Source organism: Larus michahellis, chromosome 1 (genome assembly GCF_964199755.1).
Source record: "Larus michahellis chromosome 1, bLarMic1.1, whole genome shotgun sequence".
Taxonomy (NCBI): Eukaryota; Metazoa; Chordata; class Aves; order Charadriiformes; family Laridae; genus Larus; species Larus michahellis.
In genome coordinates this window covers 61,923,210-61,949,775 of record NC_133896.1, presented here as the reverse complement: position 1 = coordinate 61,949,775, position 26,566 = coordinate 61,923,210, and the positions used below count along the sequence as shown (strand labels likewise).

At 42.5% G+C, this 26,566-nt stretch overlaps 2 protein-coding genes across 3 annotated transcripts in view; one reads left to right on the top strand and one right to left on the bottom strand.

Annotated features, from left to right (window-relative positions):
- The first annotated feature begins 1,081 nt into the window (after window positions 1–1,081).
- On the top strand, window positions 1,082–26,096 carry CHPT1 (choline phosphotransferase 1). 2 transcript variants are annotated; one of them, XM_074581857.1, is made up of 9 exons: window positions 1,195–1,524; window positions 11,006–11,153; window positions 12,459–12,600; window positions 16,140–16,224; window positions 17,812–17,943; window positions 18,352–18,510; window positions 21,813–21,938; window positions 22,436–22,546; window positions 25,922–26,096. In XM_074581857.1, exons 1-9 carry the CDS (start codon window positions 1,282–1,284, stop codon window positions 25,964–25,966), a joined length of 1,191 nt encoding a protein of 396 aa, XP_074437958.1. In that variant the 5' UTR covers window positions 1,195–1,281; the 3' UTR covers window positions 25,967–26,096. The 2 variants fall into 2 exon arrangements, with proteins under 2 accessions (XP_074437968.1, XP_074437958.1); XM_074581867.1 differs by lacking the exon at window positions 22,436–22,546 and having other exon boundaries at window positions 1,082–1,524.
- SYCP3 (synaptonemal complex protein 3) overlaps window positions 25,804–26,566 on the bottom strand; it is a 13,225-nt gene continuing 12,462 nt past the window's right edge. The window contains exons 8-9 of the mRNA XM_074581880.1: window positions 26,145–26,249; window positions 25,804–26,001 (exon numbers count right to left, since the gene is read on the bottom strand). Of these exons, the coding sequence (XP_074437981.1) occupies window positions 25,948–26,001; window positions 26,145–26,249 (159 nt within the window). The 3' untranslated portion in view covers window positions 25,804–25,947. The remainder of the gene's footprint in view (window positions 26,002–26,144; window positions 26,250–26,566) is intronic.

Here is a 26,566-nt window from a genome sequence, read left to right as displayed (position 1 = left end):
CAGTTCCTCTCTTCTGTTTCCTAATCCCTAATCCCAATTTCCATATCATACTGCATTTAGTGATCTGTAAATGAAATCAGCTGATGAACAATATAGCACTCGGGATGCACGCACCATGTCAAGGGATTTTGAAACCACCCTTTTGCTTGTGTCAACCATTCCTGATCCTAGCAGTAGAGAAAGCTACTCAAAAACATATTAACTTTATCAAAGGGAGTCGGCTCACTTTGAATAACAGGAAACTGCTCTGTCCAGGAAATTGTTGTTCTGGCCAGAAAGCTGCAGCCTCTGACTCACAATGGAATAACTTAAAAAAGGATTCCTGATTCTAAGAAGATGCCATTCGAGTATGTAATGCTCATTAGAGGTTGTATTTTATACTTTCTACTTTATCTTTGACACAGCTACACAGCACTTGGCCACCTTCAGAAACCACATACCTTCCTAGAGAGTCAGGGATACATCTTAAAATCCTTCATGTGACCAATTCAAATAACTTGACGTGCCACAGTTTCTGAAAAGGCGTTATTTGTGTCAAAGCACCATCTCCAAGCAGGTGAACAAGGTAAAAGGCAGTCCAGCCTAACGCAGTCGTCCTGGTGACCCACAATGGGTATGATGGCCACTCCCCGGGCCTGTGGGTCTCTTCCTGGTGTTGGAGGCCCCCTTGGCCCATACAGTGGGGATCACCTGCCTGCAGACGTGGCTGTGGTGTCCTGCCGGCTGCAAGGAAGTCGCCTGCTGCACAACCAGGCCTTGCTCTGGCAAAACACCTCGGCGGCCACCCAGTGCGTGATCCCCCGCTTCATTACAAAACACGGAAAAGGAAAAATAAGATGAATAAGGAAAAAACACAGCGGAGAAGGGGTGTTCAACCCACCCTGCCCACATCCAGCAGCGACGAGAGGAGATGTGAAGGGCGGGAAGAGCCCTCGCGGGGCGCAACCCCTCCACGACCGAGGGGAGCCCCATCCCCTCAGGGCGAGGCCGGGCTGGGGGACCCGCCACGGCCAGAGCAAAGCCCCCGAGAAACGGGTCCCCTGCTGCGGGGGAGCCGTGCCCTCGGGGCGAAGGAACCCACAGCGCGCCCGGGGCGAGGGCGCCCGCCCGACGTTAGCCAGCCCCCGCCCGCGGAGCCGCCGCTGGGCGTCGGCCTCTTCCGCCTCCCGCCGCCGCGCCGCGGCCCTCAGCTTTGCCCCGCCCCGAGCGGCGGCAGCGGCGGCGGCCTGACCCCGGTCCCGTCCGGTGAGCGACGGCCCCCGCGGCGGTGGCGACGGCGGTATGGCCGTGCCCTGGGCTCTGCCCGCGCCCCTCAGCCCGGCGCAGCTGAAGCGCCTGGAGCAGCACCGCTACAACGCGGCTGGGCGCTCGCTGCTGGAGCCGTGGCTGCAGCCCTACTGGGCCTGGCTGGTGGAGCAGGTCCCGCTGGGGCTGGCCCCCAACGCCATCACCCTGGGCGGCCTGCTGCTGAACTGCCTGACGGCGCTGCCGCTCATCGCCTACTGCCCCAGCGCCACCGAGCAGGTACCGCCCGCCACGGCCCGCCGCCGCCTCGCCCTTAGAGCCCGTTCTCCTCGCCTCGGCCCGGCGGCCCTGCCCCGGCCGCCGCCCCGCGGAGCCTGACAGTCCCCGGAACGCTGGGTCCCCCCCTCCCGTGCCCGCCGCAGCGTGTGGTGCCCTGTCACTCGCGGCCCCACCGCGGGTGGCCCTTCCCGTGGGAGGGAGGGATAAGGGAGGGCGGCGGGTTTGCCCGAGAAACGAGGGGAGCGGTGGTGCGGGGGCCAGGCTTCGGGGTAGCAGGGGTCCGGCCGGTGTTAAGGTTGTAACGCTGAAATGCTGCGGGGCCGGCGTGAAATGGGGAATAGTCTCGGTGGGCTCCTCTCGCCTCCCCGGCCCTTCGCGGGGCAGCACTCCCCGTGGGGATGGGGCTCTGAGCGGCTCCTTGGCCCACACCAGATGGAGCAAAGCTGTAGCCAGGCTCGCCCTGGCGTGTGGGACCCCAGCCTCCTTCAGGGACCATCTTATGTCCCCTGCCGGCGCCCCTGCTCAGGCGGCTTGCTGGGAAGGAGACGTAAGCTCCCTCCCTGCTCAAGAGGACGGCTGTAACAGAGGGGACGTGGAGGCAGAAACAGCCGCCGGCCCAGAGAGAGGGTGCGGGTTGTGCCCGGGCGCAGGGCAGAGCTGGCCCAAGGCATGGCTGAGGACACTTCGGCATCGCGTAGTTCAGAGCTGAGGCTCGGTCGTGTGGCAGACGTTGTTAGCTGACAGCAGCTCAAATGCTTCCCCTCCTCACGTGGGAAGCGCTTAATTGCTATAGCTTCTGGAGGGAAAACAGGCTTGTTAACGCGGGGCCGACGCTGCTGTCGCTGAAACTGGCTTGCCTACAGTTTCTCTGGCAACTTGAGGAGCTCTGTTGGAGCTTCCCAGCCCGTTACGAGTTTCCCAATGTAGAGTCTTCATGGTAGTCAGGGTGGGACATACCAGGGGGAAATTGCTTTGTGTAGGTAAAATATCTTGAAGGGGTAAAATATCTTTTGTTTTTCTGGCATTCTGATGGGTTAAAATCCTAATGGCAGAGGTGGCTGTTTGTTGGGTTTTTTTAATAACTTAGATATACTTTGGTGAGTGTTCTTGTTGATGGAAGCAACCTTTTTTTTCTGTAGTTGCTTTGCCCTTTGTGTTAGCAGAGGTGTTTGTGGCAGACGTATCAGGAAGCTGATCTAGATCAAAATCAACTTTGCTTTGCTCCAACCCTGATCACTTCCCTGATTTGCATCACCAGGTAGAGGCAGTGTGTGGTGTTGGAGGCATAGAGATGAGAGTGAGTGGTTGGAAACCGCAGATTGTCTTCTAGTGGCACTTTCAGAATTAAAATGCATGTGGAACTGCTACCTTTAGCTTAGTTTTGTGATGTAGATATCAGTCCTGGGCCAGCTATGTGCCTGGATTTTTCTCTTTGCTTTTTCTGTTTGCTATTCAGAAAAAAAACACCAAAAACAACAGAAAGTAAATTTTAAGTTATTTTTCCCTTGAGGACCCTTGTACAAAAAGAAAAAGGTTGTGTTGCAGACATCCAGGGTATTATTCCTTCCAGGAAATCTTAGGTTGAGTTTTAGGAACTTTACTGTTTTTTTGAATTGTAGCAGCTGAATTTTATAAGAACCTGCAGTTAGGATTAAACTTCCTTTTTCAGATAGCAGTATATCCTTTAAAAATATGTAGTTTAAAGCCAGACTCTTTACCCTATTGGTTTTTGTGCTGTGAGAAAAGCCCTCACTTTTCTCTTGCTGCATCACTTAGGGCATCGTTATCTCTCTTCCGCTTCTTTAATGACTCATCTTGTCTTCCACCTAAGATGTCGTGGTTCTGGATGGCTTTTTTAAAAAGCTAAAACTGTTGCAACACTAATAGGTGTGATGTGTACTGTTGTAATATCTACTTTGTACTTTTGACTTGTATGTGTAGGCTGGAAGGGCTGGGGGGAAGGTGGAACTGGAAATGATGTTAAAGGTGATTGAATCGCAGGCTGAACTAGTAGCATAGGGCATTTCAACACCACCTCTCTATACTGCCAAGCCACCTCTTCCATTCATGAACAAGTCTTGATTACCCGATGGACTAAGAAGAACTTGTTATATTCTCTTGGTGGAAGTGTAGCAGCACTGGATAGAAGACTCAGTTAAAATAACAAGCAGGGTTTGGTTTTAGGTGTTGGTTTTTTGGGTTTTTTTTGTTTGTTTGGTTGTTTGGTTTTTTTAAGAGTTGGTTTGTGTGGTTGTGGGTTTTTTTCGCTAACCAGTCTTAAGTGTGCCATTTCTATTAGTCCTTTGTTGGAAACATTGAAGTCTTGATGTTTGTACAAACCATCCAAAACAAGTAAGACTGGTAGCTGAAATCCCTTGGAGAGTAGCTGCCAGCAGATGCTTGGGAAAGAGATCTTTCCCCGACATACCCTTCCAGCTGCCAAAACACCGTGCTTTAGGGGTTTCTCAGCAAGGGATTCTACTCCTGTTTCTTGCTAGAACAGCAACTGATGGATCTATTTCCCCACCTTCCACCTCATGATTTTGCCTTTTGAATTATTTGTTTTGAACCTGTTTGTACTTTCAGCTTCCATTATGCCCTATTGCAGTGAATTCCACCACGTAATACTACTTCCCCCCCCTCCCCCCACGCACAATGCAGTAATGTCTGAAATCATACAATGCTCCCTTGTTCTCTTACTGTGTAGTTGTTACTTCCTTATACAATATTCTTTTTATCTTCATCAGCATCAGTAGCCACTAAAAGACAGTTTGTTACTGACTAGCACAATATGTTTTGGCTTTATAAAATATTGTCTGCTTCAGTAATGTCTTCTTGTCTAGTAAGGACATGGGTTATATCCCTGTTCTCCTGTAAATGCACATTTCAACATAAGCCGCCTTATTTGCAGCTAAGCTATTAGCAGATGGCAACTCTTAAGCACTGTCGTAATTAAAATCCATGTGTGTAGATATTTGTAGTGTTTGTCTGGTTTCCTACTTTTGTAATTTAGGACAGTAATCTATAGAAATAATAGGCGGGACTGCTACACCAGGTGTGGTGGTGGGAAGGACACTACCTGCACATTTCATATTCCGTGGAGGTTTGAAATATTTTCTTTGTTGTGACTGCAGGCTGGGGTTGTTTTCCTTTTCTCTCTGTGTGTTTTTTTGGTTGTTTTTTTTTTTTTTTCCTTTTTTCCCCACTAATTTCAAATATTTAGGAATGAAAAGTTCTGCTGACTTTAAGTATGAAGGGTGTGTATTTGCTGCATTAGAGTGTAAAAGGAGCACTTCTTGAGTGAGGATTTCCATTTTATCCCCACCGTTGGACAGTGAACTGTTTTGCTCTTCTGCAAGCTGACTGCTCTGAAGTACCTACAGTTACTTCATTAGGTTTTGCACATGAATCTCTTGTCACCCCTTCCCGTTCTGGGGAACACTGACATGTTAATTTTTTCCTTGCATCAACACTAGGAAGAAAACTGGCTAAACGTAATTCTCTATCTTATTAAAAAGAAGAAAGACTACTCTGATCCTGCTGCTTTCATGGTTGCTCGTGGAGGGGCCCGACTTTGGTAATCCTTCGAGCTTAGCAACAGGTCTCTAAAATACTGTGGGAAGCTAGAGTTTCAGGACAGAAGTTTATGTTAACAGTAATCATTACGTTGCATTGAATTTATATCTATTGAAAAAAAATAGTCTTGTAGCAGCTATAGCAGAATCTAAGCAAAGAGCTGCCTAAACTGATCAGAGTGGATTTCATCCAATGATAAAGACTTGTCCTGCGTGCACTCTGCTTCTTAGGTTCAATCATATCTCATTTATTTGGGTTTTTTTAAGGCCTTTGTTTCTGTTGTCTATAGTTTCCTGCAGGTTACTGGGAGTAGAGGAATGCAGGAAGAGAAAAGCATGGATTATGGATTTTTAGTTTGGGCAGTGATGGCGAAAGGGTGCAGGGGCTCAAGGGTTCTCATGCAGAAAGCTAGGGAGGGAAGGGAGGCTTGCGATGGCTAGCTCTGTAGAATTGCTTAAAAGATGGTGTAGTGCATTTATAAAAAGGTGATATACCTTGTTGAAACACGCTATTTAGAAAGCCATGCTTCTAGGAAGACCAAAAAGCTGGGGAGGGTCTAGGTGGCTCCAGCTAGCTCTACTATTAACTGCTTGGAGGGAAAGGAACATCGGTGAGGTGCTGTCTCTACTTATCTCAATCTCTCTTTTTAAAGCTCCCTTTAAAAAACAGTAACTACAAAAACCCAACAAACTTCTCAAACCCCACCTTTTGAACTGAAAGAGGCATCATCTTGAGTTTTTTCTTGTCAGAGGGAGAAATGAAGGGAAGACATTGACAGGCATGGAATTGCGTAAATAGCAAGGGCACAACTGAGCTTTGTGGGAGGGAGAATAAAGAATTAGAAAAGAGGGGAACCGGAACAGCTGGTATGAACTGGGGGTGTGAAGGAAGAAGCACTAAGCCCCTGACCTGGTAAAGGAGAATTGCGAAGCACTGAATGCAGCGGGGAATCCGGCCCATTCTCACAAGTGAAGAATGGAGCACTCAGTAGTGGATGGGAGAAAGAGGTATTTGGCATAAAGGAAGACAGTAAAGGTTCAGAAACGCCAACATAGAAGGATGGGAGTTCTTTCAGAGGGAGCTTGTTGGGGAGAGGAGGATGCTGGAGGAACGCAGGGAGTCCCTGGTGTGCATGAAATGCTGTTGGGCTATAGTACAATTATTTTATTTTTTTTAATTATTTCCTCCCTGCCCTCTCCCCCTGCTTTAATACAGGTTTAAACAGCCCCTTCTCTTCTCCTGCTGTTAGGACAGTTGTACATACTGCTTGGTCCGAAACAGAAGTGAGAGAAATGACCCACCTTTTTGGGGAAGAGGGAGGAAGTCCAGTAAAAATGTCTTTCTCTATTCTGGGTCTGTTCCAAAGAGGGGCTGTGTAAAATAGGGTGAAATCAGTTGCCGTGGTGTTGGATTGAGGAAGCGAGATTATGACTAAATGTGATGAGAAATTACAGGGGGGTGAATCTTTAAATGTTGCATAAGCTTGGGCTGTTGAACTCCCTGGGCTTGAAAGCTTTGCTTGAAATAGGCGGTAAAGGATCTTCTTACCACATCTAGTCTTCTGCAGCTGTCCTTGCTCTTCTGTGGTGTGGAATCACAGGAGCAGAAGAACGAGGACTGCTGTTCAGCCTACACTTTTTCCTGAAGGAGAGTCATGCCACACATACCTGTCAAACGCTGTATGCACATTGTTTTGTTTTGACACCCTCTGGTTCAGTAGATGGCCAGACCTGCTGTACCAAATCTGTGTGCGACAAGATTCTGGGGCTGTATCATCTTTCAGACATCCTTTCTAATTGAAGCAGAGAAGCCTTCTTTTTTTTCCCCCGCCTGGGTTTGTGTTCTTTTCTAGTTCCATGAGAATAGCATCTAGCTCTGGCCAAATAATACATTTGCTTGGACGGGATATAACTTTGGGCAGATATAATAAACACCTCATCAGTGAAAAGCTGATGATTATTGGGAGCTTCCTGACCTTTCTGCTGAGTCTGTCAGCCATGTCAGCATTCTCAAATGCTCCCACTTCTCTAATTTGCAAACTACTTGGGTCCGGCGTGGGAAGCCGGCAGGGGACATCCCTCGATGGAGAGCCAGGCATGTGAGAAGGCGGAGGAGATGGCAGCTGTAGCTGTATTGAGAGGGCAGATAGCAGAGAGAGAATCCGTGGTTATTGGGAACTTCAGAAACCTCTGTTTACCTTTGGTGATTTGGAAAACGGTATTTTACCGATGAAAACATTAGAGCATTCATTTAATCTGCTAAATGCATAGTTGCTCACAAGGGACCTCTGGTTATTACCACTTTGGGTTGAATTTGAACTGACACCCTAAGGATGAAATGCTCCAGATTGTGTTTCTAAGCTCTCTCAGACACCTGTTCCCCTGTTCCTACTAGGATCTTCTTCCCTTCTCCACAACTGCGGGGATACAGATGCATCCGCTACAGGTGTTAATGGATGCAGATGATCCTTGCTGGGAAGAGGATGAAAACTCTCCCCCTCTTTCCAGATCATCAAGGAGCAGAGCATTTTAGTTTTGGAATCTGAGGGGACCGTTGCATTGATTTATCCCAGCAGGAGCTAATGAAACGGACGTGGATCAGCAGTCTTAATGGTTATACCTGTACTATAACTTGCAAGTCGACAAAAGCCATTGCTTTGTCGAAAAGACCTAATACGAAAAGTTTGAGTTGAAGTGGGTTTATTTGTTTATTTTTACATTTAATGTGTTACGCTTGTTTTGAGATAAGGTAAAAGTAGGTGTTGTTACCTTGAATAAGAATTCTTGCATCATGTTCTGTGGATTATGGACACTTTCATAAACTACAGTAACCAGCGTGCGAGCCTTCTGGTTTGGTTAGAATTGAGACTATATTTCATGGAGTTTGCATCTCAAAAGATTGTGATAATACCAAGCACATGGCATATACCATTATGGCTAATGATAAAAAAAATAAAGTGCTATAACAGGTTTCTGTTCCTCGCTGATGTTTCAGTGGGGAAATGATCCATTTAAATAAGAAACTGATCACGCTCTGGCATTTGACTTAATTGGTGATGTACCCCACACTGGAGGGGGTGAACGCAGAGCAGGTAAGGAATTTGGCTAACATATTTAGTGCTGGATACTTTTGTCTGTGATATGGAGAATCTGATGATTTTAAAGCAAACTAAAATCTATTTCAGTTATAGGTAGCTGGTTGCAAAAGGAGGGGAGCCTAATGCAGCCAAAAAAACCAGTGGTGTCCTGGATGGAATTGCCCAGTGCGGCCCAGTTTACTTGCCAAAATCCGGGGATTAACGTGACAAGTTTCAATAGATCTCAAGCTATCTTTTCATAACTAGTAGAAGTATGTCACAGTAAGGACAACTCGTAATACGTTGCACATGACCTTTGTGGCACTTCACAGTAATATCGGTGATAAAATTGGAAATGTCTTTAAAATACTACTTCAAAGGACTCCAGTGAAACCAGTGGTTTCTCCCCGCCTTTCTGCTCATAATGCTTCATTCATAGGTCTGTGTCAGGATTTGCCTTGTTTGAGAATATCTGTTACTCTCCATACAACAAAGTTATCCAGATAAACTAGTATGGGTATTGTGGTAGCTTTAGTATGTGGATTATATCACAAGTGAAATGATCTTTGCTTCACCAGGGTCCTCACTGTGCTTTTATGTCCTGAAATACCTGAACAATGGCTGGCAGCCCTCTGTTTTGAAAAGATGGAGAGCAAGAACTGGGGCCGACGGGTAGCCGCTGCCTCCCTGCAGAACATCTGACCAAGTGTGATTGCACCAGGAGAGGCCCTTGAGCTCTCTGTTCCTCCAGCTGGCTTCTGGTGATCTGCGAACGCAGGGTGGCAGTAGGCTCCTCCTGGTGTCCACAGGCTCTGTCCTTCCCCCTTCATCAGAGGAGAGAAATTTCTTCAAATGATGGCTAAGAACTCACTCCCCGGTTTAACCCCAATCCCCAATACAAAATTCCTTTGTTTAACTGGACTAGCAAGGGAAAAGAAACCTAAATAACTCGACTAATTCCACTGGTAGGCATCAAACATGTATTGCTGTCATCACTTGACCTGGATTTCTATAGTGTGATCTTTGGGGGGGTTATCAGATATCAGCATGTTAAATGCCTATTGGAATAAGAATATCTACTCATCCTCTTTCTCCTGCTCAAGGCTTCCAACATGATCTGTGATGACAGTTTTTCTTAGTTTCCTTGAATTAAGGGGAAAGGCTGCCATGCCAATTTTTAAGAATTTTCGAAGTTTTCTGGATTTCTATGTAAATAGAAATCCAGGGTTCTCGCCTATAGCTGGAGCCCCTAATTCTTTGACTGTCACTTGCTTCAAAGCTGAGCGAAGCAGCCAAGCATTTGAGTTTAAATGGTTGAATGTTTTAGTAATGAAATGATCCAAATACTGGGTAGCTGGAAAAACATAAATTTGCTGACAATATTGTTTCCATATTAAAAGCACAGAACTAAGCCATAACATTGTGTATCAGCCATGAGGAAGTCCTAAATAACAGCAGAAAAGCCGTTCAGAATTGAACCTCGCTTGAGCATGCTGGTTCTTGGGAAGGATGTGTTTTGTGATCAGTCTGACTGGAGGCATAACTTCTTTTCTAACTCAAATCAGTGAGTATAACGATGATGAGAAAACGGGATGTCTGGAGGAGCAGCTCACCTCATCTGCATTCTTATTGCTGCCTTCTCCTGTCCCTGGCTGTGAACTGATTTGGCAACTGTCATTTTTCCTTTTTCCTTAGCAGTGACGCTGGGTTTATGTGAGTGTGGACAAATCTCAGCTCGCTCAGATTTGATCTGTTGTCTAAATCTATTAAATAGCCTTTACTGGCCTTAGACCAACGCGATTACATGTATTTCGTATTTGTGCTGCAGGAGAGGAATTGCAGGGGTGTAGAGCCACAGTTCTTTACCTGGGAGTGGGCAGGGATCCAGCTCTCTGCCTGCCTGTGGCCATTCACTTATTTAACCTGCAAGTTGCATTTCCAGCTTTTATGCCTACCTTGACTCCGTTTTTGTGAGCCGTGCTTCTAAATGTTAAGGATACCGCTGGAAATTACTTGAGGCAAAAATGTTACCTGTACTTTGTACAGAAGGTGTTATAAATAATATTTAGTAAAAACTAATTCCTAGACAAACGAAGACATACTGTGTGTATGAAAATAATGTTTTTGAAAGGTACTACTGTAGGACAGTTCCTTTGAATCCGAGACTAGTGTTGATGTAACTGATTCACAGCTTGTTTTGAAACTCTGATAGTCTATATTAAGTAGATAGTTGCTCTTTCATATTTAATGAATGACTTAATTTTTAAAACCCTCGTCCTATGTACCTATGTAGTCAATTTTTGTATGTTGCAAAAAATCTCTTTTCCTAAAAGCTGAAGTCTTTATTTAGTAAAATGTAATGGTGTTTTATATCTATATGTTGTAAATCTGAGCAAATCATCTAAGTGTCTATCACATAAACTGCTCAGAACTTTAATGTCTTGCTACTACTTTCTTTAAAAAAGATTAATTTTATTTTCATAACACTTTTCATCACAAAGGATACAAATAATTATAGAAATACTGTGGGTTTACAGTGGAAAAATAAGTCAGTTGATGCAGAAAAGAAGCTAAAGTTAAAAGTTGGGGTTATTTTTAAATAAATAGAAGGGCCTGTATTTCACTGCTGTATCTGGAGTAGTTCATTATAGTAGTTACCACAATTCATGTAGAGACTAGTGCAAGGAATTTGGTTTGTCCATTAACTAAGTAAAAAATAGCACAATGTAGTATAGTTCTGTGCTGAACAATATTTCACCTTTAATTAAATGGATTATCAGCTAAGAAATTGGGAACTGCCTAGTGACCTTTTATGTGACTCTCTTTCAGGCACCTTTTTGGGCATACATCCTGGGTGCATTAGGACTTTTTATCTACCAGTCTCTGGATGCCATTGATGGGAAGCAAGCCAGAAGAACAAACAGTAGTTCTCCTCTAGGAGAACTCTTTGATCATGGTTGCGACTCTATTTCCACAGGTAGCCTTAACCTACTGTTACCCATCCTAGTTTTAAAATAGGTACCTGTTTTCAAGAGGAGCTGATTAATCACAGAGTTGTTGAAGTTGAAAAGGAACTCTGGAGATCCTCTAGTCCAACTGCCTGCTCAGAGCAGGGTCAGCATGTCCCCTCCTTTTAGGATAACGTCACCATCTCCTGGTCACTGCAGCCAAGGCTGCCCCTGACCTTTGCATCCCTGGCCAGTATAAGGGAGGATATTTCAGAATTACCTTTGGCAGATGTTGGATAATGCACGTTCTGCTCTTACTTACTGTGCATCTTCATGTACAGTGTTCTTTGAACGAGCTAGATGGTGAGCAAAGAATTCCGTAAGAGAATGCTGAGAGATTCTTTACTACACATAGCTTGTGTTTTCCAGTAGGGTACAGGTGATGCCTATTAAAGGATTGTAAGGACCTAAATGACTGATGCTGGCCTGTGAAACTAAGGATTCCACTTCAGAATCATAGAATCATTGAACAGTTCGGGTTGGAAGGGACCTTAAAGATCATCTAGTTCCAACCCCCCTGCCCTGGGCAGGGACACCTCCCACTAGACCAGGTTGCTCAAAGCCCCATCCAGCCTGGCCTTGAACACCTTCAGGGATGGGGCATCCACAGCTTCTCTGGGCAACCTGTGCCAGTGCCTCACCACCTTCACAGTAAAGAATTTCTTCCTAATATCTAATCTAAATCTCCCCTCTTTCACTTTAAAACCATTAGGAGTGAGGTGCCAAAATATCAGTTTGGTAATAGGGCATGCAGCCTGACACTTAGGAGAAAGGATAATTTACATTCCTTAGAAGAATGAGTTTAAAAAGCATTTGATTTGCAGTCCTTAAAAAGTAAACCTTGCTCAGTTGTACCTTCTATAACCTAGCTGCCCTTGGTGGCAATGCCTGTACTTCTATAAAAGGTTAATGGCCGAAATGTTTGCCCTGGGAATCGGTACGTTCTTTATGCCTCACTTCCCAGAGAAGTGCAACTACCAGTCTCTCTGAGCTGGGCCCTTCAGGTTGAAGCTGTCAGTGATAACAAAGAACAGGAGATGACAATGGCAACTGTAGGCTGGGAGGCGGGGCCCCCACTGGGAAGAAAAGGAGTCCTGTGTTTTGGTGTCTCCTGCCAGGACTGTCCCAGAGATTAGCTGCTCAGTCAAGTTATCAGTCACACCGTTACTTTGTTACAGGGATGTAAAATGCCTTGTGATTTATTTTTTTATTTTATTTCTCTTAACTGCAAGCAAAGAGGGTGTATGACTAACATGTTCGTTTCTGCTTTTCAGTTTTTGTTGTCCTTGGATCCTGCATAGCAATCCGACTAGGAACAAATCCTGACTGGTTGTTTTTCTGTTGTTTTGTGGGACTGTTCATGTTCTATTCTGCTCACTGGCAGACATATGTATCAGGCATACTAAGGTTTGGAAAGTAAGTAGGTATCTTTAGAAGTACATATGGCTTAATGTCTGAGACTGCTAGCTACTTGATTTCCGTTTCTTCTTGATTTTTTTTCCCTGCTCTCTCTTCCACTCGCCACCTTCCTCATCTCCCTTCCACCCTAGCAGGCTTGTGTTTTAGCTGGCAAGAACTTTAAAACTCTGCATAATCCCGAGTAGAGGACTTGTTCTTTTAGCAGCTGATTTTAGCTGTGTATGCTTTCTTTGCATGCATTTGGCTCTTTAGTTTGTGGATTTGTTCTCGGAACCCATACAAGCACCATGCAGGCTCAGACCGGAGAGGTCTTGCCTGCCATGTAAGCAAGTGTTCTGTGTAGGAGTAGGGACACAGCACGAGCATCTAGAGTACCACAGTACCTCCCTTTGTAACCTCCCAGCCACAGAACAGTTTCAGCCCAGGGGACTCTGAACCACAAGCGTTTTTAGAGAAACTCCCCTGCTAATGGGGTTCCCTTCCGTAGACATCTTCAGTCTTCCTTCAAACAAACTCTCTGCAACCATTGCATCCTTTGGCAAGGAGTTCCACAGAGCTTGCAGAATTACCCCAAGTTTATTTTGGGGGCTTTACTTTTAATCTGGTTCATGCTGGCTTTGATGTCCTTTAGGTTTTGTGTTAGGTCACAGTTGTAGAGATTGCTGTGATGCTGTTCATGGCTCAGTAGAAATTTCATCTGTTCTCACTGCAGTGTAGGAGGAAGAGTCATGACATTCATGTAGAAGATAACAATTTCAATTTAATTCCTTAATAGTGTGGGGTGTGGGGATTGCTGCACCCTCTGGCAGCTGTGGTGGTGCCTGGCCATGGCCTTTTGCTGTTTTTAAACAACAAGCTGCACTTTGGTAAGGATTTCTGAAAAGAGGGAAAGATCAGAGACTTCTGCAGCAGCAAAACTGGAAATACGTGCTAGATGAAGGCTGTCCTTCTGCTAATCCTCACCACTTGCTAAGTCACTTGTTTGTAGTCCTAAGTAGCTCTGACCTGCAAGAAGCACCCTAGCAAATCTGAGCACGCTGGGCACACAGGCCAGTGATCAGCTATCTTTGCATACTGTTCCGTGTCTGTATCAAAAGAAAGCTGTCTCTGTGGTAATGCCAAGAGCTCTTTTTTTATTCGCTGATAATGCATTTTACCACACAAACTATAGCTCTTCTACCTGCCTATCCATCCTCCTTTTTTAACATCTTGTGCTGTAAACAAAAACAGATGCTTTAGAGCGATGGCTGAAATACGATAATTTCCGCACATGACAGTGGACTACACAGAAGGGAGATGGACTGTGCCATGAGCTCTGGCATTCCGCGTATGTGATTGCTTTTCTGTGCCTTTCATTCCTGCCTAAAATGTGTGAATGATTTCCTTACATCAGGAAGGCACCGAGACTCCTATACCCCGTAAAAATTTCTTCATTAAAAACTTAATGGCTTCTATGTAAATATAGTGATAGTGCGTAGTACAAGCAGTTTGGGATGGCCTGGTGTTCCATGCTTACCTTTTGAAGTTAAATAGACACAACTGTTCTCCAATATAACTTACTTCTGTTTCGTCAAAACAGGTCAGAGTTTTTTCAAGGCTCGCAATTTTATTTCTCTTAGGCACAGAGGTGAGAGTCTAAATGAAGGCATTAGTATATTGCTCTAAATATGATAATAACATGGACAGAAGCTTTCACTGATGCTGTTCCCGAATTAGCAGCGCTTGATTTGAGAAGTCAAATGACAGATGAGAGAGTCCTACGGCTGGTGGCCAGGAAGGATCAGAGCAGCTGGGTAGTGTGCCACTACTGTCAGGTTGTGTACAATACTGCACAGTGTCCGACTGAAATCTTTGGACTCCGGTTTGCGCTGTGTTGCAACCAACAGTCTTGAGCCTCTGTAAAACGAAGTACTGAACTTTGGCACCTATAATCACTCAACTTCAAGTTCCAGCCTCCTCCTGCCACCAGCAACAGCAAACGTGGTACGGATTAGAAATGTCGGTTTTCATAGTACAGAGTGCAGACTCTGAACACTTGCATACGGACGCTTCAGCATGACGTAACCGTCAAGTTGAGCGTGCACCTACAGTCATGACCGGGCAGAGGTAACGCTCCATCCCCGGTAGAGAAGGCGGAGCCCCTTCCCAGCAGCGCTGTCCCGTTTCCCCCCTGCACAGACTCTGTTAATTGACTTCAGGCCAATTCATGAAATGGGCAGAAGATTAAAAGCCTCCGCTTTTCAGGTTAGCCAGCTGAACTGGTTCACCTCGCAGTCCGGCGAGCACGAGAGCTGGCACCGGTGAGGGAGCGCAAGGGCGTAGGAAGGAGAGGATGACCCATTCCTACCAGCAGCTGAGCTCATCATCTAGTTGCAGCTTCAACTTTGGCTCTTCTAAGGCAAAGAGTCTGAAGCTTGTGATGAAACTTGGCATATTTTATCACTGTCTTTCTGATGAAAGAAGGGAGTTTATTGTTACTGTGATTATCAAGATCAGATAAATGTTTTTCCATTGGCCAAGAGTTGATTCCTATCTCCCTTTAAAAATACACAGTTTCCAGTGCAAACAGGTCATGCGCTAAGCAAGTAACAATACATGTTGACTTTGGTCATAATACCTTAAAACTGCAAATTTATTCTAGCTGCTTAAAGAAATGTTACATTTTAAACATCCTTTGTCACTGTTTATTGGTAACTTCAGTACAAAGATCAGGTACCTCTCTTAAAACTTTTGGTAGCATAAAAGGAACCTTAGATGCGCATTTATTTGGTTTATTTTAAAGTTTTATTGAAAGTATCGTTTTTTTTTTTTCTTTTGGGCCTCCGCTTAACTTTTTTTATGTATATTCATGTCTCCTCAAACATTTCATTAATCAAATACAGTAATAAAGAGTTGTCTATCTTGTCTGAGAACAAAAAAGATGGAACAGAGAGTCTCGAGGCCATACAAGGCACCGTATTTTAAAAATGTTTTTATGGAAAAAAGCAAGATATCAATTAGATGCCCTCTGAAACAGGGCAGATGCTTAGTTATCCGCTGACTCAGTCTTCAAAATACTGCCCTTCTGTTTTGCAGGCTGTATCTGTCAAGTTTTCATGATACGATGGCTTAAAGAAATCTCTTCTGTCCCAGCCTGCTCTTCACGGTCCATACTTTTTTGTGATAGGCTTTTAATGGAAATTTTGATTGCATTTACTGTGAGCTTGCCTTAAACTCTGATTTGATACTTACACATCAAGTCTGTAAATTTATACAAAATTCTCAAATAGTTAACAATGTATTCATTAAAGATTTTCCCCCTACTAATATTATAAGTAGCTGGCTCTAGATAAGGAGCGTAGATTTAAAATTAAATCTTAGCCAAAGATGTATGCCTCTACAGAGTACCATTCTCAGTCAAGGAAAATCATACTCTATATACATTGATGTAATTTGAAGGAGCTAATTTAAAGTCACTGGTGTGTCCCCCCTGCTGCCTTACACTTACAGCAAAAATACCATTTCTTTAACTAAATCTCCCTTTTTTTCCTTCACAGAGTTGATGTCACTGAAGTTCAGATAGCTATAGCAATGCTGCTCTTGATATCTGCATATGGTGGCACAGCAATATGGGACTATAAGGTAAATGCGTTAAGTATTCCGAACTCTGTTGAATGTTCAGTTCCCATTAAGTGTTCACAGTTCCTCTGGGATTTGCAGCTCGCCTGTGTGAGTCCCATCAAAACCTACGAGTTGTCTGATGTTCTGGTTTAGCTTATTGTACAAATGTAGGTTATTTTTATGTTGTAGTTAACTTAGGTATAATGGTGTGACTTCCTATGCACAAATTTAGAGCTACGTAGAGGAAAAAAGACCCCATCTGCCACGTATAAACTTCTGATCTGGAACCGATACTCTGCAGATACTTGAGCTCTTACAAATAGTTTTTGGTTTGGTTTTATTTCTTTCGTATATTTTATTTTAAGACATGTATTTCTGTTCGGTTAAATGATTTATAGGATACTTTATTTTAAAATTTAAAGATAAAATGCTTCAATCTAACAAAACCATGAGAAGATGTTACGGCGGTTTTGGTCAAGTAATCCATATTTACATGCCAATGGAGATGTACTGAGTTTCAACAGTTATGTCACAGATGACATAAATGTAAATATCTTTAATTAAAGAACTGTCTTCTGTCCAAAAGCATTTCTCCGTCTCTGGCTTTTATTATGATCTTTGAAGTTGTACTTAGGTGGATGAGATCAAAATAGATTAGATTAGCATTTTCATCTTTTCTAGGGTCTTTACTCAGAAATGTATAGTTCCGCTTGGTTATAGCGCATGGAAGAGCTGAGACCATTCCATGCTACTGATAAACACTGGAAATTAATATAACCCACCAAGTAATTCAAATTAAGTCATGAGTTTACTCAGCAATTAAGAAAAGTTTAGCCAAACTTTGTTTCCTTCCCCCATCCTGCAAGTCACTTTTGTTCTATTTTCCAACAGCTTATTTTCATGTTGGAAAATAAAGTAGGTATGTTAGACTTTAATTATGATTGCTTTTTCTTCAGTATTAAGATCTGTGGTAGTTATGCTGTATCTCAAAACAATCTCTATTCAAAAAATATCGTCAACGGTTTCAATTTATTACTACTTCTGTTTTTTTTAAATCCTCTGCTGCCTTTGGAAGTTTGCTTGAAACTGCAATTGATTCTGAAAGGTAACTGTTTAATTAAAATTTGTTATCTGGAGACTATTCTCCATGCAAAGATACAGCATACAAACAACATGTACCAAAACACAAAGCAGGCAGATGGTGTTTGTGTTTCCTGTGGTTCAGTATTGTCTTACCCAGCGAAATAGAAGGAACTGTCCTTCTCCCCGCTCCCGTGCCGTGGTGATGCAGCAGGCTGTGTCAAGTTTTTGCTTATGTCGTAAAAAAAATTTGAAGAACGTTGTAGGGACAAACACAGTAAGATTTAGCTGAATTTCAAGACCTGAACTTCAGTATTCAGAAGTCAAGTTTAAACATTACAAAAGCAATTTGTTGTCTCCTTAGTAAGGAAACAAATTCCAAACACTGTCCTCCAGAGCTTGTTCCCAGGAAAGCAAGAGTTCAAATAAAACAATTGTTTAGTAGTTATCAGTAGCTTTTTTCAGTCACTTTTTTAAAAAGGTGTTATCCTTAACTTTTAATATCTTTCTCTTGTTTTTCCTGCTAAGGTCCCTTTGGTGGGCTTAGAACTGAAGTTCTTTGCAGTTTTTGGCATACTGTGTGGAACGGCACTTTCTTTTTTCAATTACTTCCGTGTCATCTTTGGTGGCGGGGTTGGAAAGAATGGATCTACGATAGCAGTAAGTTGCTTTAAAAATCAAAAAACAAGGTCTGAATAATTTATGCCCATAATTTATTGCACTTCAGATGATCATAAGGGTTTTACCTGTTTAAGCGTTTAAGCAGACAAGCGTATGAGCATTGGATGGCTAAAGCAAAGACTTCACTATCTACTTTCTCCCTACCTGTTAAGGGATTTGTTCTGTTGCAGGAACCAGCAATGAATTTGCTATACAAAATTGATTAGTGGTCACTGCACGGGATACTAATAGCCGGATACGTAATGCTAACGGGATACATAATGCTAATGGACTTTCCCTTAGTTTTGGTAACTTTGGTTTTGTTTAACGGGATTTGCAATATGTATGAAATCTGGACCTTACTGTGTGACTGAAGCCGAAGCCAAATTTTCTGTCTCTGTATTTCAGGGAACAAGCGTTCTCTCTCCAGGCCTGCACATTGGGCTACTTATCACACTGGCCATCATGATCTATAAAAAGTCTACCACACAGCTGTTTGAAAAACATTCTTGCCTGTACGTCTTGACATTCGGATTGGTGAATGCTAAAATCTCACAGAAGCTGGTGGTAAGGAATCTTGTTCTGAGTCTTAAACCTCCTAAAACTAAACCGGTTCTTGGCTTAACGCGTGCTGGGTCAGTGGCGCTGTGCAAGTTTTCCCATTCTCTCTGCCACTCTATTACCTGTTTTGTTAGGACCAAGACACTGAACTAGACTCAGGTTGCTACAGAAAGATGATATATGACACTGATGCAAACACACACTTATTGTTGAATATATTGGCTAGAACTTTCAGTTTTCTTTAACTTACTCCTAGAAATATACTGTCCATCTTTAATGGTTTAACTGTGGTCCCTCAAGCCTTACTAACAGTGTTGTGACTTCTGATTTAATTATCTGAAATATGAATTTAATCATTAAAATGAAGAGAGAAGCTTTTCTACTTTTATCTCTTTTGTAATTAAAAACGTCATCAATGGGTGAAAAAAACCAAAATCTGCCTTACTACATATTTCCTAACAACAGTAATCCACTGTCATGGAGTTAACTTTCTTGCTGGCAGCTGCTATAGTGCTGTGGTTTGGATTTGGGAGGAAAATAGTGTTGGTAAAAAACCTGATGGTTTTAGTTGTTGCTAAGCAGCCAGGCCTTTTCTGCTCCTCACGCCACCTGGCCAGCAAGGGCTGGGGAGGCACAAGGAGTCGGGAGGGGACACAGACGGGACAGCTGACCGTGACTGGCCATAGGGATATCCCATGCCGTGTGACGTCATGCTCAGCATATAAAGCTGGGGGAAGAAGAAGGAAGGGGGAGATGTTCGGAGTGATGGCGTTGGTCTTCCCAAGTAACTGTTAGGTGTGATGGAGCCCGGCTTTCCTGGGGATGGCTGGACACCTGTCTGATGATGGGAAGCAGTGAATGAATTCCTTGTTTTGCCTTGTTCGCGTGCACAGCTTTTGCTTTACCTATTACACTGTCTTTCTCTCAACCCCCAAGTTTTTCCTCACTTCTACTCTTCTGATTCTCCCCCCCATCGCAAATGGGGGGACTGAGTGACTGGCTGTGTGGTTCTCGCTGCTGGTTGGGGTTAAACCACAACATCCAGCCCCCTGGTTGTTTTTTTTTTCTGGCATGACATTTCTCAAACACTAGCAAAACCAGTATTCTACGGACTTCCTTGCTAAACAGGAGTTCACCTACTGAGCTACTAACATGGTTCAAGAGGGAGAATGCTGATGAGAAGATTAAGCCTTAAGATTGAACTTGAGGCTCTTATCTATTCTGTCAGCCACCTTGGCCCCCTTGCTCATTCAGAGTACCACTGGGTCCTTCTGATCAGCAGCCATCACTGTATGTACGTCAACTCATGGACACTTCTGAGCAAACCATGTTTCCCTTGAAGCTTTATGTGTAGCTTTGAGGACAGTCTTCTCCAGAGGCAAATCTGTAAAGGCAGTGGGGAAAGAATTTCATGAGTTTAGCGTGCTCAGTTTTCTGATACTATTTCAGGAGGCCTTGTCCTTCCGGCAGCCTGGAGTGAGCAAACGGCAGTACAAACTCAAGGTGTGACCAGGTGGGTAGTGGAGACATGAGCCAAAGTCTGTGCAGGTTGTGCGGATGTGCCAGAGCTGCTCCATGGGCGCTAAACCTGCAAGAGCTGTTGCACAGCAGGACAGATGCTGGCCAGGAATTGCTCCCTGCAGTGAATCGATCCCTTTAGCAGGAGAGTTGCATCCTTTGTTGTCTTGGAGTGGAAGCCTTTGTGGTTTGTCCTGTCTTTAGATAGGGATGCTCACAGGCTTTTCTGTGAACTTTGCTGTGCAGCATACAGCTGAATGTGATTTACATTCTGCTAAGAGACCACTGTGTTCACAGGAACTTCTCAGTACCTTAATCATATTTGCCAAGTGTCCACGATGCGTGGAAATAAGGAATGACAGGGTGATTTCTTATGGCAAACTTGGCACCTAGGCTACTTTCCTTCTGCTGTTTTTGAGCTTCTTGGTATGGACTCTTCAGATGTCCTTTATTAGGTCTCCAACTTCTTACAAAAAACTATTCTTCTGCCCCTCATTTAAAAGTGAGCCTAAGTTGTCTCTAAGAATGCTAAATATGGAAGGGTCAAGGTGTGTGTGGGGGAAGAGGTTCCATCCCTTCCCTCCAGTAATCTTTCTTCTTTTGGTCCTTCTGTAAAGTGTCTCTGTACATACATCACTATCTCTACTAAACAGTGAAAACAAGTCTTGTCACCTAAGCAAAAGCCTAGTTTTTAGTTAGCTTTTGGCTAAGTAAAGCCAAAATTTTCACGTTAGAATTGTAAACAACATTTCAAGTGAGCGGCATTCATTTTCAGTAATACACTTGTGTAGTCTCACCCTTCAAATACAGCACTGAAAAAAATAGAGTGGGAAACCCCTGCAAATAGCTAAAGTGCACTGGTATAGTATTACATGTAGATGTAACGTATTACAAAAGAACACTGAAGGACGTGTACACATTTCTTATATAATGAAGTCAAAAAATACCAACTGATAATTCAAGTAGTTGTTATCACTGATTAAAGTGCTATATATTGATTGAATAACCTGGAAAGAGATTACTTGGTCCTTGGGAAAGAAACCGTCCAGGAGCAGCAGGCCCTGAAGCATTTATGAAGCCCTTGGCCAGCCTGCTGATTGCTTCCCAAGAACCAGGGGCGGCAGGCTGTTGCTGGGTAAGGATGCGTCCTGGTTTTGGCTGGGATAGAGTTAGTTTTCTTTCCAGTGGTTGCTGTTTCTTCAGATTTGGTATGAAAGGAATGTCAATAATGCATATTGTTTTAGTTATTGCTAAGTGATGTTTATACTAGTCAAGGACTTTTTTCAGCTTCCCATAGAAGCTGAGAAGGACCCTAGAGAGAACAACAGCACGGCCAGTGGAATATTCCATACCATAGATGTCATGCTCTGTATATAAATGGGGGTTGACCGGGGTGAAGGGGGGAATCCATGCTCTCTGCTTGGGTTGGGCTGGGCAACTGAACTACTGGGCGGTGAGAGCGACTTGTCTTGGGTATTCTTTTACCACGATTATTATTATTTTTAATTTCCTTTTTGGTTATTGTTCTATTAAACTGTCTTTATCTCAACCCATGAGGTTGATTTTTTCCCCTTTTCCCCTACTTTTCTCTCTTTTCTCCCTACCCTTCTCGGGGTGGAGGAAGGGAATGGCTGAGAGCTTGTGTGGTCTTAGTTGCTGGCTGAGGTTAAACCACGACGGGATGTCCTGCCCTTTCATCACTAAGGTGTAGGTTTTCTGGTAGTTACACAGATCTTGCAGTGGTGCATTTTTGTCTCTCTTTTTCTATTTTTTTTTTTTTTTTAACATAGGTGGCTCACATGACAAAAAGCGAGATCTGTCTTCAGGACACTGCATTTATTGGGCCAGGACTTCTGTTTTTGGACCAGTACTTCAACAGTTTCATTGATGAATATATTGTTCTATGGATAGCACTGGTAAGCGTTTCGTTTTATACTTTTCATTTGGAGCATACTTAAAGGAAGAGATTGAGAACTGGCCCTGTCATTCTGCTCTGCTATTTCTGACTTGCTCAGATTTCGGCTGTCAGAGTGGAGGGGGTGCCAGGATGACGTGTAAACATGTATTTTGGGAGCTGACTGGCTTTCCTTGGAACAGAGACGCAAAGGGAATTTACAGATCTCTCTTGTAATTATGCTTTAGTTGAGGTGACTTGTTTATTCTGCTAACTGCAGGCTAACCACCTTTGTTTATCAGACTTTGTAAGTGTTTAATGCTGTTTGGTTTTGGGGCCTGTTTGTGGGTCTTTTTTTCTTAAATAGACCACTCTGTAAGTCAAAATTTTTTTTAAACTTGTCGCTTGGATAGATTGGTTAAAGTTCAAATGAATTTGTAGTAGGGACAATTTTAAAAAATACTTGTTTGTTTGTTTGTTTGGTTGGTTTTTAACCTGTTCTGTTTTGTTCTTTTGAAGTTCATATCCTTGTTTGATATGCTGAGATATGCCACTGGTGTATGCCTACAGATTGCTGCTCATCTTCATATACATGTCTTCAGAATTTCATCTCATCAAGCTCCTGAACAGGTTCAAAACCATAATGACTGATTAAATAGGTCAAGGACAAGAGGAGAAGCAGTTAGGGGAATTCTGAATGAAGCAGCCTCTCATTTTTGGGAAGACAGATTAAGCTTTTCAAGAAAATAGTTCTATGAGGAAGCTCACTCTATCCCAGATAGTACCAGATGTTAGAATTACTAAATATAAAGTCCTACAGATTCTATTGTGATCAATACATTTGAATCGGGATGTGTTTCCCCCTGTGTTCTAGACACTGCAGCTGTTATTTCATACCATGAACATCACATTTGAAACTTTTGCCATTTCCTGTTAGGTAACCTTAATTCTGCACTTCTGGTCTGGTGAATGTAGACTGCAAACCAAGGTGCTACAAACCAGAATTCAAAGTGCAATTTCACTTTCCCTAGACCAAGTGACTAAGATAGTGTTAGTTTCTAAAGTCTTCTTGGAACTGCTGTGAAGTGGTAGTCAGAGGTATCAATGAATACAGTACTGCACTAAGACTGGTAGAATGAGGCATCCATGAGGTAAAACTACTCGTTAATCCCTGTGCTGGTATTTCTAAATAACAAGCTACTGGATGAAGGAGGTATAGCTCAGGAAAATCTTCTATTTCAAAATACTGTTCTTGAGTGCCTTTAGGATTCATGCATTCTCTAGTATCTAAGTATATAACCTACTGTTACTAAATACAATTGTAGCTTGTATTTTCTTTCAAGGCCAGTTTCTGGTTTTGTGGTCATAATAAGGTTTGCCTCATTGTACTCATTATTATCTAGACTATAGGTAGTTGCGTACTTCAAGGACACTGACTTTACCGACCCCAACTTGTATCTGTGAAACTGCACAAGTGAATGACAAAGCTCTTTGATAAAATGACTGTGACTGTTTGTGACAATGCAACCCACCCATATGTAATTCCCTCTGAAGTATGTTTGCTGTCGCTGTGTTCGTCTACCTTATTATCTATCTATCTATCTAGTCTGTCTTGGAACTGGCACTGTACTTTATCCAAACAAAACTGTACGGAACTAAACTCTAATGTACAGTAAAATTCTCCCAAACAGAAAGTCAGGCCCACTATCAGCCTTTCTCTTTCTTTTAGAACAGGCCCACTGACTAACATAACACACCTAGCTAAAGGGCTGCTGTTGTCATTAAAGAAAAGTTGAATAGAAGTGGCTTATTACCTGTACAAGCAAATCATGTCTTGTACACAAACCCTCTAAGCTTAACCTCCTTTAAAGAGGTTCTATTTGAATACGATTTTTGTAAAAAGCTGTTGAATGTTTCTGTCTGTTACCACTTTCAGTTACTGATATATAGCTGAGCTGTGAGTTTATGAAGTCCTTCGTGAACTGTACAATAAAGAATGCTACGGTTTGTTTTAAAAATATTACCACTGCAGCTTCCTCGCTGCCCATTAATTCAAAATGACTTCCTGGAGTGTTCAAGGAACTTTAAAAGTGGAGTATTGTCTGCTAAAATTGGGGAGAATAAAAATCCCATCTACGACACTCCTGCCTAAGAAGGATATACTGATATGCTTGAGGGATAACTGTAACAGTTACTGCCAAGGACTATCACTCTGAATAATACCAATTCCAAATGAATCCTACTGCTCCTGTTTGAGGCTGGGAAAGACGCAGCATCTATACCTGACCTTAGCCTGAACCCAGGCCACGGGCAAATAAGAGGGAAGATGGTAAAGACCATTTCAGTTTGTTTGAATACTGTAAACAAGTTACCTGACCCATGAAGAGACATAGGCAACTTTAAATTTTAGAGTGAGAAGGTTTGATTCCCCAGAATGCTCAAAAGTGTGTCATATAGTAGTAGCTATGAGTAGTTTAAAGGGTATGATTGAGGTATGTGGATGATAAGAAACTAATGCAGAAATCAGTCAGAAAACCAGAAATGTGAGGCAATACTAACAAATAAAACCAGAAACGTGAGGCAATACTAACAAGTAACCTAGTATTAAAGATAGGAAGCAAAAACTGTTAACTGCATTTCATAGCATCATCTAATCATCCTTTGAGGGCAGAGATTCAGCAGCACTGTTACAAATTAGCATAGTTACCTGTTAGCCACCAGAGGCCCGTATGGCCTCATACATCACTCTAGCAATGTAACTTCTGTGTCTGCCCCTTCCCTGAGTCCTAGGAGACACAGAACAAAACGAGCTCCATACCAGTTGCTTTTTCAATTTTACTTGCAACCTCATAGCTGAAGCATCTGTAAGTTAGCTATCAGTAATCTGGCTCCCAGAACTGGAGAACCATCATCAAATTACTTGATTCTCAAATAAAAATGCTAGTAAGCTGAGGAGAAGAATCTGTATGGAATGGTTTTGAAATACATTGTTAAGAAAACATCACATTTGTGTGTGTGGGTGCATGGATGGTTTTTGTGTTATCTACTGTTGCATTAAATCTAAGTGTTAAATATGTTAGGAACTACCCAAGTTGTACAAGTGGATATTCAGGTGTAATGGTCTTCTGTAAAAACAAACTGCATGCAAGCTAAGACAATTGTTTAAGTTATGCTGATTGACTGTAATGAGATAAATGCTTTATCCTTAAAACTTAGGCCTCCCTAAATTGCTAGTCATTTGGAATTGCAAAAAGTAATATTCCATCTCAAAGGCTTATACTAACTTGTATGAAATAAATGAACTAAATTACTTCTAGCAGTGGTTCTACAAGAACTATATACCCCAAAATGCATAATGTTTAATTACGCTTACTTGAGCAGATGTCATGTAAAGCTGTGATACTCAGCTCACCATTCAACTAAAGAAACCTGCTTTTTGGAGAAATTATGCCAGCTCATAAATTTCTTACTAGTACGAAGATATTACAATGCCTAGCCTAACAAGAGAGTTAACAAAATTTACTTTATTTACCATAATACACATCATTAAACAATCTTACATGAGCTATGTCATACTCTGTGAACTTCTATAACTGCTGATATGTCATCAGACTAAATTTTGAAACTATGAAAGTCTGCAGCTTGTGAAAAATGCTTCTATTTGCACAATGTACCTAAAGGCCTAAAGTTACTATGTAAAATCTGGGTAATGCATTTTTCATTAATTGTTACCTTTTGGCATTATAAAAAGTGAAACAATTTAAACAGTCCAATGCTATTGAAAGTGAGTATTAAGTAGTTTTAAGATTAATTGAACAGACAGTAAATGGTTTGGGGTCCGTACTTCCCCCCTCAAAGTAATAAATTTACAAATATATGTTCTTACAACATTATCAGACACAAGATTAGAACAATCCATGAAAGCATTTCATAGGAACTTTAAAACATTTAAATCTTAACATACTTCTCTAAGGCTAATGCCTATACTTGTATCATGTTACTTAGGTACAAGTTGTTTCTCCATTGAGCCATCAGAATAACATGGACTGAAGAGACTTGCGAACAGTTGCCATCTCCTGCTGTTGCTGTTACAAGAAAAGGAGATAATACTGAACAAATGCCATATCACTATGATTCCTTTGAGCTAATTAAATAAACGTGAAATGACTTTTTTATAGAATGTTCTATTTTTGCATTTAACTAACTTCTTCATAGATCTGATACTTACGGTGTCCATCATAATCTTCTTCTGCAACAGAGCCATTTCTTTGCGAAGTTCACTTTGAGCACCAGCTAGAAGATTTTCATTGCTCTTCTCCAGCTCTTCCATGCTCTGGAGTTAAGGATAACCTTAATTCAGAACTGTTTAATGTCAAAGGGTTCATTTAAAAGGAACAAAATTATTTAGACTACAGTTTAATTTTTACAGCAGCAGTGGTCATTGATAATTGATGAGTTTTCTCACAAACTTGACAGACAAATCACACAGGACTTCTTACTCCAGTCTACGTTCCTGGTTAAACAATATGGACCCTGTGAAGGGAACAGTCCCCTCCACTCAGCATCTGTGAGGTCTCAGGTAGTTAATCCTGCGTATCAGTAAAGGTAAGAGTTCTACAAAAAAAAGACTAAACAGACCATCTGTCAGGA